We start from the raw sequence: 15,886 nt of genomic DNA on the forward strand, positions 1-15,886 counted from the left end.
GTAACTGGAATGGAGGTAAAGATCAGTCATGATCTAATAGAATGGCAGAACAGGCTTGACAGGCTGAAAAGCCTGATCCTGTTCCTATGTTCCTAAATTACACCCGTCTGATCAGCTCCCACTGCAAAATCAATTGCTGAAACACAAAACTAGCAGCGCTACAAATGTTCAAAAAGTGACTAACGGATAAAATAAATATTTTGTTCATCATAGTGAAGAGAAGTCACAAAATAGAAAAAGTACGACTTGCTAACAGGAAGTTGTGGAATACTTTACCTCACAAGGAGTGTAAAAGGCATTTCATACACCAATCAAACAAAGTTACTAGAGAGGGAGTGACCAGCGTTAATTTAAAGGTTTCCATGACTTCATAAAACAGATCAATTTCAAACAGATGTAATGTGATTCTCTTAAACTTCATACAGAATTGCTTTGCAACTACCTTTTATAATTTAATATTTCAAAAGGTTATTTTATTTTGATTGTTAATAAATGACTATTATCAATTTAAATCTGCTTGGAAAAGACAAGAATCGTCAATATACAATTACAATCAAACTGAAGAACCTACAGCCTTTCTTGCCTTCGCTGTGCCTTTTAATTCTTAATCTGGTTTCAAATATAAATCATATGGGAAATTACGCTTGCGGGAGATCATGAAGAGAGATGGAGCTGAATCTATATATTCTTCTCTCCTATACTTCACAAGTGCCATTCAAAAATAACCAATAACATACCCACGGTGGTTTAGATCCATCCATCGATTTCTAGAGCAAATTGAATGTGCAGGAGAAAAAGCAGACAGAGAGGTCAGTGCCTTCAGAAATTATACAAAGAAAACAGGACAAACTTGGTGTGAGCCTGTTAACTGTTGAAACTATTATGAAGGATAGAATGTGCTACCATAAAGCACAAAAAACGCCTGATATTTATTAAGTATGTTATCTGACCCATATAAAACAAAAGCCTGGGCTCCAAGACACAAATGAGTTTCTCTCTGGAACTTCAGTGCACTGGAAAATTAGAGGCTACTTACTCATTCAGTGAGTTTTCAAAACACTAATGAACATATCAATTTAAACATCCATTGCTTCTTTGCATTTCAAAGTGCTAGTGACATACAGCAAGTGTTTTGGGAGCAGATATTCTCTAGACTAATCAAACTTCATTGAAGAACAATTTTTACAAATCTGGATGCTTTCTTATTAAAATGACATGTTTGGGAACAAGTAAAGCACGATACAACAGATATAAAATTGGTAAGTTTCACTTATATGTTTAAATAACCTACTTTCCTGTATGTTATTGCAGCGTTGACTTTATATTTTATTAGCACCAAATTTTACTGTATTCACTGCATGATTTTTCTCTGCATTGCTGACCATTCTTGGATGACTAGGATGGAGCATGAAGAGCAACTACAACTACCCTGAGTTTTCTAATCATTAAAGTTGGCAAGCAAAGGACCTGAACAAAGGATCTCGTACATGCACAGAATTACTCAGCAGGAAATAACTCAGTCCAAGCTGAAGTACATAAACCTAAAGGGGAAATATATATCAACACTTTGCATTTCTCTTTAACCCCATAATATCCAAGCAAGATGATAGATCACCTGCACAGGAATAGTGAGGAAAGCAGCAACAGAGACAGGTGGTCAGAGATCAATGTTCTATATAACTATTTTATCTTTGTCAGTTCAGGGAACGTACCTCAGTTTCTTTTTTCTTCTTCTGCTCATCCTCTAATTTCTTTTTCTTACTTTCAGGCATTAAATCGTCCAACCAACTAAGTTCTCGCTTTGTGAAGCAGAAATCCATGAGTTTACGGACAAACACCAAAGCAAGAACCTGAAATGGCAAAAGATCATTTTAGTCCATTTTCCTTCCACTTACCCACCTTCTCACATCCATAATAAGACAATATGAAGGGTATAAGTTGCACAATGGATTAGACTTTCATTTAACTGACAGCCTGGCTCAATAACAGAAAATTGTGGATTCAAACCCCATGTTGGGACTCTGAGCTCATAGTCTCAGTTGGCAATGTAGTGCTGGTGAGCTGGTCCTGACCTGCCTCATCAGGTAGATGGCAAGAAGAGAAGTGCCAACAACTCCCCAGATAAAATTGGTCAATTACATAATGGCGATTTGTGGACAGTGTGCAATGGAGCTCCAAAGTGTGATTTGCGTTCTCCAATGCAAAGCTTGAAGGACTGGAAGGTATGTGGTCCTGGCAGCACATTTATCCTGAACTACCATCAATCCTGCTCTGATAGATAATTTCCGTTGTGATTTCCACAATAAGGAACATTTCTCTTTTCTTTATTCTTTTTAAAATGAAGTACTCTGGTTCTGTGAAGTGCTCTAACTATTTGTCTGGAAAACTTGTTTGGTTTTCTTATTTTCTTACTGAAGGCAATTGAGTGCTGAGTGTCAATCAAGACTGGGAACTCAGCACTGAATTTTAAACTAAACTTTTTAAAGTTAATCCTAAATTATTGATCCCTAATAGTCAACAGGTTCACTCTTGATGTTACAGGTTTGTATCCAGCAGAGCTCAAATGTTGACAATGGAACAAGAGCTTAGCATTTAAATAGTTTGGATAATTCACCAAATATTGTATTAAAAAATAAATTCTAGTTATGAAAATATTTAGAGTGATATTAGGACTCTTCTTCAAAGTTAACCATGTTCATTTAACAGGATTTAATAGTTTATAATTCTAAATCTACAGGATAATTCTTGTACACATGCATACGGCAGCAAAGAATCACTGTAATCTTACCAACATAGGAAAGACAACTGCAGCAGATGTAGTTTTAATAACCCAGAGGACGACAAGGCAAGTGAGCTGAATTATTGTGAAGATATGCACCTTCCATAGTGGTACATAGCGCAGGTAGATTAAGTCAGGTTGGTGTTTAGCAGGCATCCCAAACAACTTTATACGGTCAAAAAACTGAAAATACAAAACAAGTATTAATAAATGTACAATATTCTAAATAGTCTACACAAGAAATAAGTGAAGAATGATGGGTACAAATGAGAGTCAACAACATACCTGAATGCCCTTCAACGAAGAAACACCCATGTAGAGAAAGACACCGTACAGAACTGGCATTGGGATAAACTGTAAATAAAAATGGTCAGTTGTTATTAAATGTTTGCTTCAACAGGTTCAATTATATGATCTGTAACTTCAACTGTCATGGACTTGATTGTTAGCTAACTCTCTCCTCAGGAAATATACAGATTGATGTGATACCAGCACTCTGACTTCTATCTTACCTTTAGAGCAGAAGTCATGAAGACGGACAATCCCATCAAGATGAATATCATTAAGCCGGTGACTCTTTGCTCTCGAATACCAAGGAACTTCGGCTGTTCTCCTGGTGCAGAACACTCTGATTCCAATTTCAGACTGTTGACATGGCTGATGGAGAGGACAGTAGCAGCCACAAACCAGGGAAGACCCATAATTGAACAGATCCCCAACATGACTGCCACGATCATCAGATCAAGGTGATAACCACACCCTTTCTACAAAAGAAAAATCAACATGAAAAACATACATAACATTAAAACAATGTTGGAAAGAGCAAAGAATTACAATTAGGGTAGTTAACTAAAGTGAAGAAATTAGCAGCTGCATATGCTTGATGGGCAGAAAAGCCTTGTGCTGTTATTTTTCTTTGTTTCGCCTGATATTCTAAGAAGTTACCATTCAATGAATGCTGATGATTCTATATTAAAATTAATGTGGTGAAACGGGATCAATTATCATACAATTTCTGTAACCCAGTTGATTCACCCACAAAATACACAGTCAATCCACTTTACAGTTTATCCTGTGAAGCACTTTGAGACATTGACAACATAAGGCAGGCACTATATTCAATCAAAGATTATGATTATTATTAAGCATTTCAATATACTGGCCCAAGTGTGGTAGCAATTTAGGGAAAAGTGCTCCTTTGAATGTGAGTTATCAGTCAAGCTAACTGAGGAGGCCAGAAAAAAAAAATCAATGGAAAGCAAGTTTTTTTTTAAAAGAAAGATAACATTAAATGATTATAGAACGGCATTAGCAGAACTTCTCGTCCAAGGACAAACATTGATTATTATGGAAAGAAATCAAAGAAGGGGCATCTTTAACAGAAAATGTAATCCATGTTGATTAGGTCCCCAAATTACTGATAAGGCATATTTGCTCTGCTTGCAAACCTTTTCCTTAGTTGCACTTCAACACTTTGCTTAAAGGGGCCAGAATGATTTTGTCTGTGCACTGTGCATAACAGTCAATAGCATGAAAACTTCATTTTTAAAGGAATGCTACACTACTCTGTGCTCTATATAATAATAATAATACTTGCATTTGATATAGAGCCTTATCACTTCTTTTAGATGTCTCAAAGCACTTCAATATTTTAGAGAAACAAGGTAAAATAGCAATTTATTACTGTGCATCGTTTGAATCAACAGCAGAAATGTTATTTCCCAAATTTCAGAATCTTTTTGTTCCTTAACATAAGAACATAAGAATTAGGAGCAGGAGTAGGCCATTCGGCCCTTCGTGCCTACTCCGCCATTCAATAAGATCATGGCTGATCTTCTGACCTAACTCTGATTACCTGCCCTATCCCCATATCCCCTAATCCCTCTATTTTTTAAGAATCTATCAGTCTCAGCCTTGAAAATGTTCAAGGACTGAGCATCTACAGCCTTCTGGGGTAGTGAATTCCATAAGTTCACTACCCTCTGAGTGAAGAAATGTTTCCTCAACTCTGTTCTAAAGGCTGACCCTTAATTTTAAGACTGTGACCCCTGGTTATAGATTCTCCTACCAGGGGAAACAGACCCTCAGTGTCTACTTTATCCAGCCCTTTAAGAATCTTATAAGTTTCAATAAGATCCCCCCTAATTCTTCTGTACTCTAGAGAATACAGCCCTAGTTTATTCAGCCTATCCTCATAGGTCAGTCCCCTCATCCCAGGAACTAACCGAGTGAATCTACGCTGCACCCCCTCTAGGGCAAGTATGTCCTTTTTTAAATAAGGAGACCAAAACTGCACACAATACTCTAGGTGCGGTCTCACCAAAGCCCTATACAGTTGCAGCAAGACTTCCCTACTCTTATATTCTAAACCTTTCGAAATGAACGCTAACATGCCATTCGCCTTCTTAGTTGCTTGCTGCACCTGCAAACTAACTTTTTGGGACTGGTGTACAAGGACACCCAAATCCCTTTGAATACTAACACTATCTAACTTCTCCCCTTCCAGAAAATAATCTGTTCTTTTATTCTTGCTACCTAGGTGAATAATTTCACACTTGCTAACATTGAATTCCATCTGCCACCTACTTGCCCACTCCCCTAGCCTATCTATATCTTGTTGCAATCTTTTTGCATCATCCTGAGAGCTCACTCTGCTACCTAGTTTAGTATCATCCGCGAATTTAGACACATTACATTCAATGTCCTCGTCCAGATCATTGATGTAAATGGTAAATAGCTGAGGCCCAAGCACTGATCCTTGTGGCACTCCACTAGTTACATCCTGCCAATTCGAGAATGATCCGTTTATCACTACTCTCTGCTTTCTACCCGATAGCCACTCTTCTATCCATGTTAATATTTTCCCATTAATCCCGTGGGCCTTGATCTTGAGTAACAGCCTTTTGTGTGGCACCTTGTCAAATGCCTTCCTAAAATCCAAATATACCACATCTACTGGTTCCCCCTTATCCAACCTGCTGGATACATCCTCAAAAAATTCTAAAAGGTTAGTCAAGCATGACTTCCCTTTTGTAAAGCCATGTTGACTCTGCCTAATCTTTTTATGGTCTTCCAGGTATCCCATAACTACGTCTTTTATTAAGGACTCAAGAATTTTCCCTACAACTGACGTCAAACTAACTGGTCTATAGTTTTCCCTATTTTCTCTCCCACCCTTCTTAAATAGTGGAGTTACGTTTGCAATCTTCCAATCAATGGGAACTTTTCCAGTATCCACGGACTTTTGGAAGATCATAGACATGCCATCCACTACCTCAGTAGCCACCTCCTTTAAAACTCTCGGATGCAGGCCATCCGGTCCAGGGGATTTAGCGGTTTTAAGACCCAACAATTTACCTAGAACCATCTCTTTACTAATGTTAATCTCCCTAAGTTGCTCGCTAGCATTGTCTTCTTGGTCCTCTATTTTTGGTATGTTTCCAGTGTCTTCTACGGTGAAGACTGTAGAAAAATTACTTAGCATTACAGTATTGGCTGTAATAGTTTTGAATGGGAGTTAAAATCTCAAAAGTAGACTTTCACTCCACAACAGTAAAGATCACAGATAATATTTATACCTAATATTCCTAAAATGGAGATTTCAAGTACTTGTGATTGACACTAAAAAGACGTGGCATATATAATGCAGTCTCAAATTTTAACTGTAAAGACCACAAACCTGAAAGATCATCTTCCTCTTAATTGCTGAGTTTAAACCAAGTAAATTTCTGAATTGCTCAAGGAGCTGGTACAGAACCTGCATTTTGGTTGATCTTCAACTAGCCGCTCCCTTTTCCTTTGTATTTGTTTCTTTGTTATATTCATATTGTACCTATATTATGCCAATAAAAATACATACCTTCAGTTTGTGTTCTTTCCTGTTAATTATAACTGCTGTGATCTGTTGATCCATGAAAATAAGGATAGTGCAAAGCAAGGCAGGTACACAAGCAGCAAGCATTGTCCACCAAGGGTTATCTCCAAGTGGGTCTATGAGCCAACCGCGGTCCTTTTGGGTAGGCTACGTGGAAAGGAAAATTGTAGGTTAGTGTTTTTTAATTCTAGAAAATACTAAAGTACAAAGCATTTCCAGTAGGTAAGTTCATAGTGTTTTATATAAAACTGCCCTGAAGAACTGCCCCATACTGATGATGATAATAATACTTGCATTTGATGCCTGATTTTATCTGGTTCAATTACAACAGGATCTCAATGCACACTTTGGGGGTTACTAGTGCCTTTCTGTTTATGAAATTATGAAGTGGAGACTATTTAGTTAAAAGGATTCCAGAGCAAATGTCATTGTGCAAAGTACACACTGCACAATTAATTCCTAGATTTTATTTGTAACCCTGCTACACTGACATCCACACATATATATTCCTGTGCCAAAATACAGGTCCTGAATTTTCCCCAGTAACTTCTTTTAAATCAGCTGCTGTTTTACATGCACAAACTGCTCAGAACAGCACAATTTTATTTTTCCAGGCAAAGGAATACGTTCCACACCCAGTGACCCATTTCCTTTGTTCCACAACAGCAGCCAGCTTTTGAAAAATGTCTGAAAGGATAATCCAAATCAAATGAAATAACACCTCCAAATACCAAATGCAAGGATTACTGTTACTATTATTATTATTGTAGAGTCCTGTAGCTCAGTGGTTAGAGAATTCGCCTCGCAAACGAGAAACCTGGGTTCGATTCCCGGCAGAGCGAAACGTCAGGCATGTTTCCTTGCATCACACGCCTCTGTTTATCTAGCAGTAAGTAGGAACCTTGCTAGCCAATTGGTGGATCGCTTTTCCGTGGGATATGGATGTAAATCTCCTAAAAAAAAATCTAAGAAAAATAATTTGGTGACTTCAATCCACGACTGTTTGTGGGACACTGCTGTGCACAATTGGCTGACGCGTTTTGCCCACAAAATATACAGTCAATTCACTTTACGGTATATTCTGTGAAGTGCTCTGAGACGTCTAGAAGATGTGAAGAGGCATTATCAAATGCAAGGATTATTAATGTTAATTTTTAGTTTGTGAGTGATTGAATCTCAGTACCACCAGGTGGCGCCTTTGTCTTCAGAATATATAATTGCTATTTTAACTGCTAGGTTAAGATATGTGGAATAGACAACTTGGGAAGGCTGTGGGGGCACTGTGATAGAAAACTGATGAGGAAATCACATTTGGTCATTTAATAACCAAATTAATAGGCAGCTTTGAGGCAAAACACACCCCCAATTCCTATGTGCCTATCTCTGTGGTAGAGAAATAGCCATACATTTACAACTTGATACATGGCTTATTACTACTCATACACATTGTGATGAATACCAAGTCATTAAACATAAACTTGAGAAAAAAAGTTTCCAAAATGCGATTACCCACTATGGTGACATTACCCATCATCTCTGCAAAATTACCGAAAATACAAGTAAACTGAACACTTCGCACATTATGCCATCCTGTGTAGACTCGTCATGGTGCCCTGGTTTAAAAATACACTCCACAGCTGGTGTAGAATTTGACTGACATAATTTTGTAATCATAGATATGATAACAATTATTAGATTTATTAAACGTGCATTTCCAATTTATATTGTTACTATAAATGCATAGAAGTATTTATATATCAGTACTTAAGCAGATCAAGTGATTGTGAAATCATAAGGACAATTCAATACTAAAATCTGGTATGCATCGTGTTAAGTAATAAGCAATTTAGAACAAACTTACGAGCACAAGTTTTAAATATATTTATGAGTTTCTTACCTCGAACTGATCAGGTACTTGAAGTTTAGGAGAAGGAATTCCAACAAGGAAATCAATCAGTACCATAATAAGTATGGTAAGAAACACAGCAAAATCACTGATGAGAGCTCTGACCTATAATTTCCAAAAACAAAATTTGCTAGATTAATTGTTGCAATATAAGGATCTAAATTTTCCTCTCTAGGGCCATAATTATATCACCACTAAAAAAATCCATTTACTAATTGGCTATGTTTCTACTGACAATAAATATGTAATGCCAGTAAGGTTGGGTTGTTATGCTTTTTTAATTATTTTATTTATTATTATAAAACATAAATGTATTTATTTTATTAATATATCTTCATTGGAAAGCAAGATTTCACTAAGATATGTTATTCTATTGCAGTCATAGAAGTGATTTGATTATATCTGAGAAAATGATTCTAGCTGTGTTTGAAAGATGGAATCTGTTGTTACTCCTTCTTCTTTATGGTTTCCATTGTGCCACCAACCCCAAAAAGGAAAGAAACCTGTCCCCTAGCCCTCTACTATTACATACTGGTTGGTGGCGGGGGGGGGGGGGGGGAGGGGGGGGAATGGCCTAGAATGCCATTGGTTTTGTCCTCCTTCCCAATACTTACTTAGATCCTTTGCAGGAATGAGCCTTCTGTGTGCTCCTCTTGACACAGCAACTATATACTGTGACGGCCAGTGGGACCAAAAGACAATTACATTTAGAGAAAATGGTGGTGTGAAAATAAGGTTCAAGCTGGCCTCATCTTTGCTCATGTGGAGGTGAGGAAGGGAAGGCAAGGCACAGGTCAGTTATTCAGATACGCAGCCCAAAATTACCTCATTTCCAGTAGCAACTAATTACCTGCAGGAGGGAGATGTATTTATCTTGCAACGCCAGCTTCAAGCAGGTTAAAAAAACTCAGATCTGACAGTTTGCAGCCCAACAAGCTAATTAAGTTTTAGTATGTAATATTATTATTATAATATGCATACATAATAAACATTTACAGCTTTATCTATGTGGATCACAGATGCCATATAAAATATTATGGATTTGCAGCACTCTGATAATACAGCAGTACTAAATTAGAACCATACAAAATGCTTTCATTTACCTTTGTTGGAAAATACCGTTTGGTTTTGAATTGTTTCAGGAAGGAGGAAAGAAAAAATGTTGAGAAAAATAAAATTATCGACCAAAAGAGAACATCAGGAACATAAGGACCGTGTTTCCCGCAGGCTAATCCGACAAAAGTCCCACCATTGTCTTGGCATTCCTAACAAGAACACATAAATGAGAAGCCACAGCTGATTAGCTAAAGAAGAAAACATTTTGAGAACATTCAGATATAGTGTTTGCCTAATGTTCACATTGTGTAGTTAATCAAACATTCCCCATATCTTGTACTTTTAACTCTGATATCCAATCACAATCACAACCTAAATTCCATACTGCAATTAAGTGCAACATGGTCAGATTACAAGATTGGTTTGGATGAAAAAGGCCTTCGGCCCATCTGATATTTCACCAATGTGACTATTGTGCATTGATAGTCAACAAGTTTTGAATCACAAGGGCCATGATTGTCTATTCCCTTTCCCTCCTGATCACAAGACTGATTTGGAATGAAGAAGGCCCTTCAGCCCATCTGATCTCATCCCTCCAGAACAGCCACCCTACAAGCACCAAGCTGCTTTATAAACAAGTCTAGTGTCCTGACCTCTACCACCTTTCTTGTGTTTCAGTTGTTGATTACCCTCTGAGTAAAGAACAACTTCCTGGTATCTATTCTGAAATTTCCCTTTACAACTCTAAATCTACATCCTCTTGTTCTACTGTCATGATTGACGTGTGTGAGCCTCGTGCAGTAGTAGCACTCTCATCTCTGAGTCAGAAGGTTGTGGGTTCAGGCCCCACATTAGGACTTGAAATCATGTCTGTGAAGCACTTTAAGATTTACTGATGATGTGATAAGGCACTATATCAAATGCAAGGTTTATTTTTATTGTAATAATTTATAAAAGATTTGAGATCTCTCAAACTGAGGATGAAAATCAGAATAGCAAAGTATCAAGAGTATGGTGGGGGTGTGGGCTGAATTTTGTGAACATTGTGAAGTTTACACAATACTTTTATATTCAGTTATATTGCATGTTTCAACTGGATTCTACTGACTTGAAATAAATAACTGATTGATTAAAAAAATGAAGGTGATACCCTATTTGAGGATGCTCTTTCAAGACAGGGCTTCAGGGATAATAATTGCTCTGCTTATGGGGTCTGGTATATCTCGGCTTGCATTCGGTGCCCAGTACCTTTGACACTGATCTTTGCTTTCGGGCACAAATAATTTGCCCACAATTACAGTCGCTACACCTGAAAGCAATTATCTGTGAAGTGCTCTGAGATTCCTTTGTTCAGATGCAATATCAAATACAAGGATGATCATAAAATATATTTTTTAAAAATAGAAATGTAATCAATCATCCTGAAAAACAAGTACCAAAAAGTGACATTAATTGTGATTAGCTTCTTTAGATGTGTCTGATGTGCAAGCTACAAGGAGTGATGCCAAGTCAAACATGGAAATTGCCTGCTTGATCTTTACACTTAAATTAAGTTAGCATTCAAAGCTCAATTTGTACAGTGCAATATTTCTACGTGCAGTTTAAATTCAAAAAAAAATTCAACCTAAAGCAACTTACTTTTGCAGTGAGATTCCCCCATGCTGTTATATTATTTTGAATTGAGAAATCCACAGTCTGATTTACAGGATAAGTTGGTTCAGCACAGACGCACCTATCCAGGAAAAGGAAACATTTTAAAACACATATCGATCGGCAAATACAGACATGAAAATAAACTTACCTGTTTTGCCTTTTTCATTGAAACTTGCATTCAACTAATGCTTAAAACGTCAATATTTTAAGGCTGGATATCAAACCCACAATACACATACTTTTTTTTAATAGCAAAGAACACTTCACCATTACTTTCATTTAAACCAACCTATGCACAGCAAAGCAGAAAATAAACCACCCTTCGAATACCAAGCTCAAATTTGTTGAGGAGGAAGAGATGGAAATTTTGACCCCCAACTGTGCTCTGGTTAAATACATCTCCACTGACTCACTTTATTCCTTATTGTGTAGTGAATCAATCACAGATTCAACTCTGGTTAACAACCAGATTTCTCTTTTCGCTTTGGGTGCACTGATCACATGAATTTCAAGTGCGCAAATTCAAACCTAGAATCTTTATTTTAAAATATCAAAATGCTCTGTTATAATGCAGTGCAATAGTGTAGTTAGATGGCTTATACAAAGCATCCAATTTTAATCAGTACAATTTTATGGGGAATGATTATGGGGCAGTAACATTTTTCACCCATCAAACTTGATGTTGTGCTTGACCTCCAGCGTTACATCTGTTCTTGACCAAAAATATCTCTGGAACAGTATCCACTTACGCCCTTGTCTCATGCCCTCTGCAGACAAACACTCTCACCTATACCTTTGTAACCTCAAGGTTAGACTACCCCAACGCATCCAAAACACAACAGTTCTCAGATCCTTGCTCTGACCATCAAATCCCTCCACAGTCTCACTCCTCCTTATCTATGCCATCTCCTTCAGTCCTGTTTTTCACATCTATGGCCTCAACTATCCCATGTATCCTCTTGTCCATGCTCAGTACTCCCTTTTTGCTATGGAAAGTGCTCAGAGTTGTTCATCTTAACGGGAAGGCAGTATAAAAATTCAAGTACTGATATTAGTTTCTAATAAATTAACAATTCATTTAACACAATTCTTATTCATGGTTGACCTTTGAAAAGTTTGCTAAATAATTTAGTGGGCGATCAGCAGAATTTACAGATAATAATACAGATAATAATAATAATAATATAATAATAATAGATAATGCTTTGAAATTGAATCAAAGCAACACATTTCTAAATTATAGCTGTCGTATGGGCTAAAGATTCATTGTGTAAAAGCCCACATTTATTGCAAATACTGAACAGTTTAACGGTTCAACTCACTCCACAAGAAAATCTATCCAGAGAAAGAGAGGAGGAATATATACAGGCTGGCTTATTTTTGCTTTACAGTTTGACAACAAAAAGCTTATCGTGGAGTCCTGTAGCTCAGTGGTTAGAGCACTCGCTTTGCAAGCGAGAGACGTGAGTTCAATTCCAGGCAGGGCGAAACCTTGGGCAAGTTTCCTTACTCCACACGCCTAATAATAATCCCTCCAAAACCAAAAACAATAATAAAAATTGGTCATTTTCACTGTACGACTGTTTGTGAGTCATTGCTGTGTGCAATTGGCTGCCGCGTTCGCCCACAAATATACAGTCAATTCACTTTACAGTGTGTTCTGTGAAGCGCTTTGGGACGTCCTCCTGACGTGAAAAGCGCTATATTAAATGCAAGGATTATTATTATTTATTATTATTATTGTACTCAGTATGTTCGTGATTCCAGAGATCCCTATTTGAATAAATCCAAGATAGTAATATAGTGAAATTTCAGGCTGAAGACCATTGGTCCATTCTAGTCTAACCATCCAACGTCCCAAAATTCCTCGAGATGAAATCTTTTTGAATAGTGTTTGATGTCAGAGAATGCACAGAGTGCTTAAATACATGGCTAAATTAGGAAATATAAGTGTCCAAATTCTACAATGAGAAAAGCAGCCTAATACAAAGGTTAGACTTTCAATTTTAACTTTTATTCCTAACCATCTTGGGTATTTTCCTTATTTTCAAAGGGAAGCATCTAATATGTTGATCTAGTCTATAAGGAATGGGTTAAGATGACAATCAACCAAAATAGGTTGCCAGCTTTTGGCTCTTAATCTGTTCTATTAGAGCAAGATTTTGCTCTTGATCCATTTACACAGTAGAAATACTGTAATGCATTTTGCATACACATTAGTACGTTGCTACAAGTTTGTATGTCGCAATTGAAAGGCGCTAGGAACCTGGAGAAGTCCTACCGCATTAACAATTTTGCTGGTAGAGGTCGACTGATGCCATGGAGTTTTTCATGTACCTTCCCACTTTCAACATCCTTGAAGCGCTGGGATTGCACGCAAACAATTTTGGAATAGAAGGGACAGCTGGGAGCTAAGGAGAACAAAAAGGTTAAAAACGAGAGAAAATGGAAAATTACATAATTATAGGGACACTCCATGGGAAGCCAAGGAACACTGAATTTATCCCAATAATCATTAAACACCGCTCGTGAGTAAGTGGGAGCAACGCTTAGAAACAGAAAAGACCATTCAGCCTATTTAAGACAGCTTCTTCGACAGACTACAAAACCTAACCTTCCATGAACATCATCTCACCCATCTTCTGAAAGAAATGTGCTTCATAGATGAACTGTGAACCTAAAAGGCAATAAAGCAAAATCTATCCATTTCTCCTTCCCATTCCCACCCCCATTTCCCCCTCAAACCTGACTTCCTCCCCAGCTGCAGCTGTAGGGAAATAATTGTTTGTGGAGAATGTATTGATGTTAGCCTGCACCTATCCCAATATCCTCCAATAAGATAAATTTTGTATTGAATGGCTTCGCATTGCATATTCTGTGCAATGTAATCAGTTGATTGTTTTTATCTGGCCTACTAGGAATATGGAGGTTCAATATCACCCATGCCTTGTGAAATGGCTCCCTTTCCTCTAGTAAATGTTATGCAGAATCCTGAATTCCTGGGTAAAATGAGTAAAAATGAGTAAAAACAGTATTTCAGTAAAGGATGGTAGGCCGAGTTTGCATTTCTAACTTCAGAACTCTAACTAGACATCATTCATTCAAGCAAACACCTTGTGATAACTTGGAAAAAATCCGACATCTTCTCAGTACCCTTGACTACCACTTCCTGAATTGACAATTTCAAGACACTTGAATCTATTTTTAGTGCTAATGTGTGAGCATTAGAAAATTTGAGTAGCACTAACAAACTAAAAAAAACATTTTTGGGGCATTTACAAAGGTTATGTATGAGACTGAGTATTGTCGCATAACAACAAGTATAATTCCCACACCTGAATAAATTATGAACAGAAATTAATTTACAATTGATAAGAAGAACACAACTTCAGGCACCACTGCCTCAGGAAACGGACAAAATTAGAAAATTGAAAGAAATTGTGGCAATCAGTTCTCGAAACGTGAACTAATTGATGAACTTTAATTACTGTAGAAAAATAGCCTTTCGAAAAAAAATCAGTTTCTGAACCACTTAATGTACTGAAATATACCCTCAGTACACATTTCAGACAAACATACCCTAATGGGTGGGATGTTGCAGGCACAACCATGTAAGAAGACTCCAAAGTCAGCAGGGAAATGTATTTGGGATACTAGGAAGTCTATTCTGGTGTCTTGACCAAATTCAAGCTATTAAAGTATAAAAAGACCGGGGGGGGGAGACGGTAGCATCAAGCACTTCCAGCCTCAAGAGCAGCTAAGCAAATAGGTTCCCATATACAGAATAAATCTCCCTCCACTCTGAACCAGATTATCTTAACTCAAGGCTCAGAAGACGGCTACAACTACACCATGTGAACTGTTTCACTTGCTCGTCCTCCGATACAATACGAAATACAATACAAAAATACATTGTAAAGCGCCTTTCATATCGGGAGGATGTCCCAAGGAGCTGGACAGTCAGGGACTTAGACCTGAGCAGAGGGCTTTTGGGATCAGGAAGGGTGGAGGGGAGGGAGGGTAGGAGGGTGGCCGAAGGCGCAGTCGGAGAAGGGTCTTGAGACGTGCCTTGAAGGAGGCAAGGGAGGGAGGCAAAGGGAATGTGGGATGGAGTTCCAAAGCGTGGGGGCAGAGAGGCTGAAGGCCCGACCGCCGATGGTGGGGCGGGCTGGGCTGGGGATGTGTGCCAGGTTGATGATATGGCAGTTCACAGAGGTAGGAAGGGGCAAGGCCTTGGAGGGCTTTTTGGCCTCCAACCAAGACTACTAATTTCCTGTCCAATTGTAGACAGTTTTATGCTGCTGGCCTAGGTCCACAAGGAACCAGGTAACTGGTCGAAAATAACACGATAGTCAGTCTGGGATGGAATCAAACCCCAGGTCACAGAGATCAAAGTGTAATACAGTTTAAGACTACCATGTTGGCCACACCTTAATAAATAGATCAACATTAATATCTAATCGACAAAGGGGGTACAGAACACAACAAGAATTATTACATACATAGAGAGTAAATGTATTCTAGTCGCACAGATCTACTTAATATAGGGAGTAAGTTGAGTTTTCTTGGAGCTGGCTCCAAGGGGGCATACTTGGCAAGGGAATGCTGGAATAAAGTC

The 15,886-nt window shown here is 37.9% G+C and overlaps 1 protein-coding gene across 10 annotated transcripts in view; it reads right to left on the minus strand.

Annotated features, from left to right (window-relative positions):
- LOC103179954 (sodium bicarbonate cotransporter 3) overlaps positions 1 to 15,886 on the minus strand; it is a 99,317-nt gene that overhangs the window by 8,312 nt on the left and 75,119 nt on the right. For 6 of the 10 annotated variants that reach the window (XM_007895513.2, XM_007895515.2, XM_007895509.2 and 3 more), the window contains 9 exons: positions 11,254 to 11,347; positions 9,663 to 9,824; positions 8,551 to 8,664; positions 6,639 to 6,800; positions 3,292 to 3,543; positions 3,065 to 3,133; positions 2,789 to 2,962; positions 1,713 to 1,850; positions 738 to 767 (listed from right to left, as the gene is read on the minus strand). In XM_007895513.2, coding sequence (XP_007893704.1) covers positions 738 to 767; positions 1,713 to 1,850; positions 2,789 to 2,962; positions 3,065 to 3,133; positions 3,292 to 3,543; positions 6,639 to 6,800; positions 8,551 to 8,664; positions 9,663 to 9,824; positions 11,254 to 11,347 — 1,195 coding nt within the window. The remainder of the gene's footprint in view (positions 1 to 737; positions 768 to 1,712; positions 1,851 to 2,788; positions 2,963 to 3,064; positions 3,134 to 3,291; positions 3,544 to 6,638; positions 6,801 to 8,550; positions 8,665 to 9,662; positions 9,825 to 11,253; positions 11,348 to 15,886) is intronic. The other 4 variants (XM_007895514.2, XM_007895516.2, XM_007895512.2 and 1 more) reach the window with 1 other exon arrangement.

Source organism: Callorhinchus milii, unplaced genomic scaffold (assembly GCF_018977255.1).
Source record: "Callorhinchus milii isolate IMCB2004 unplaced genomic scaffold, IMCB_Cmil_1.0 Scaffold2, whole genome shotgun sequence".
Taxonomy (NCBI): domain Eukaryota; kingdom Metazoa; phylum Chordata; class Chondrichthyes; order Chimaeriformes; family Callorhinchidae; genus Callorhinchus; species Callorhinchus milii.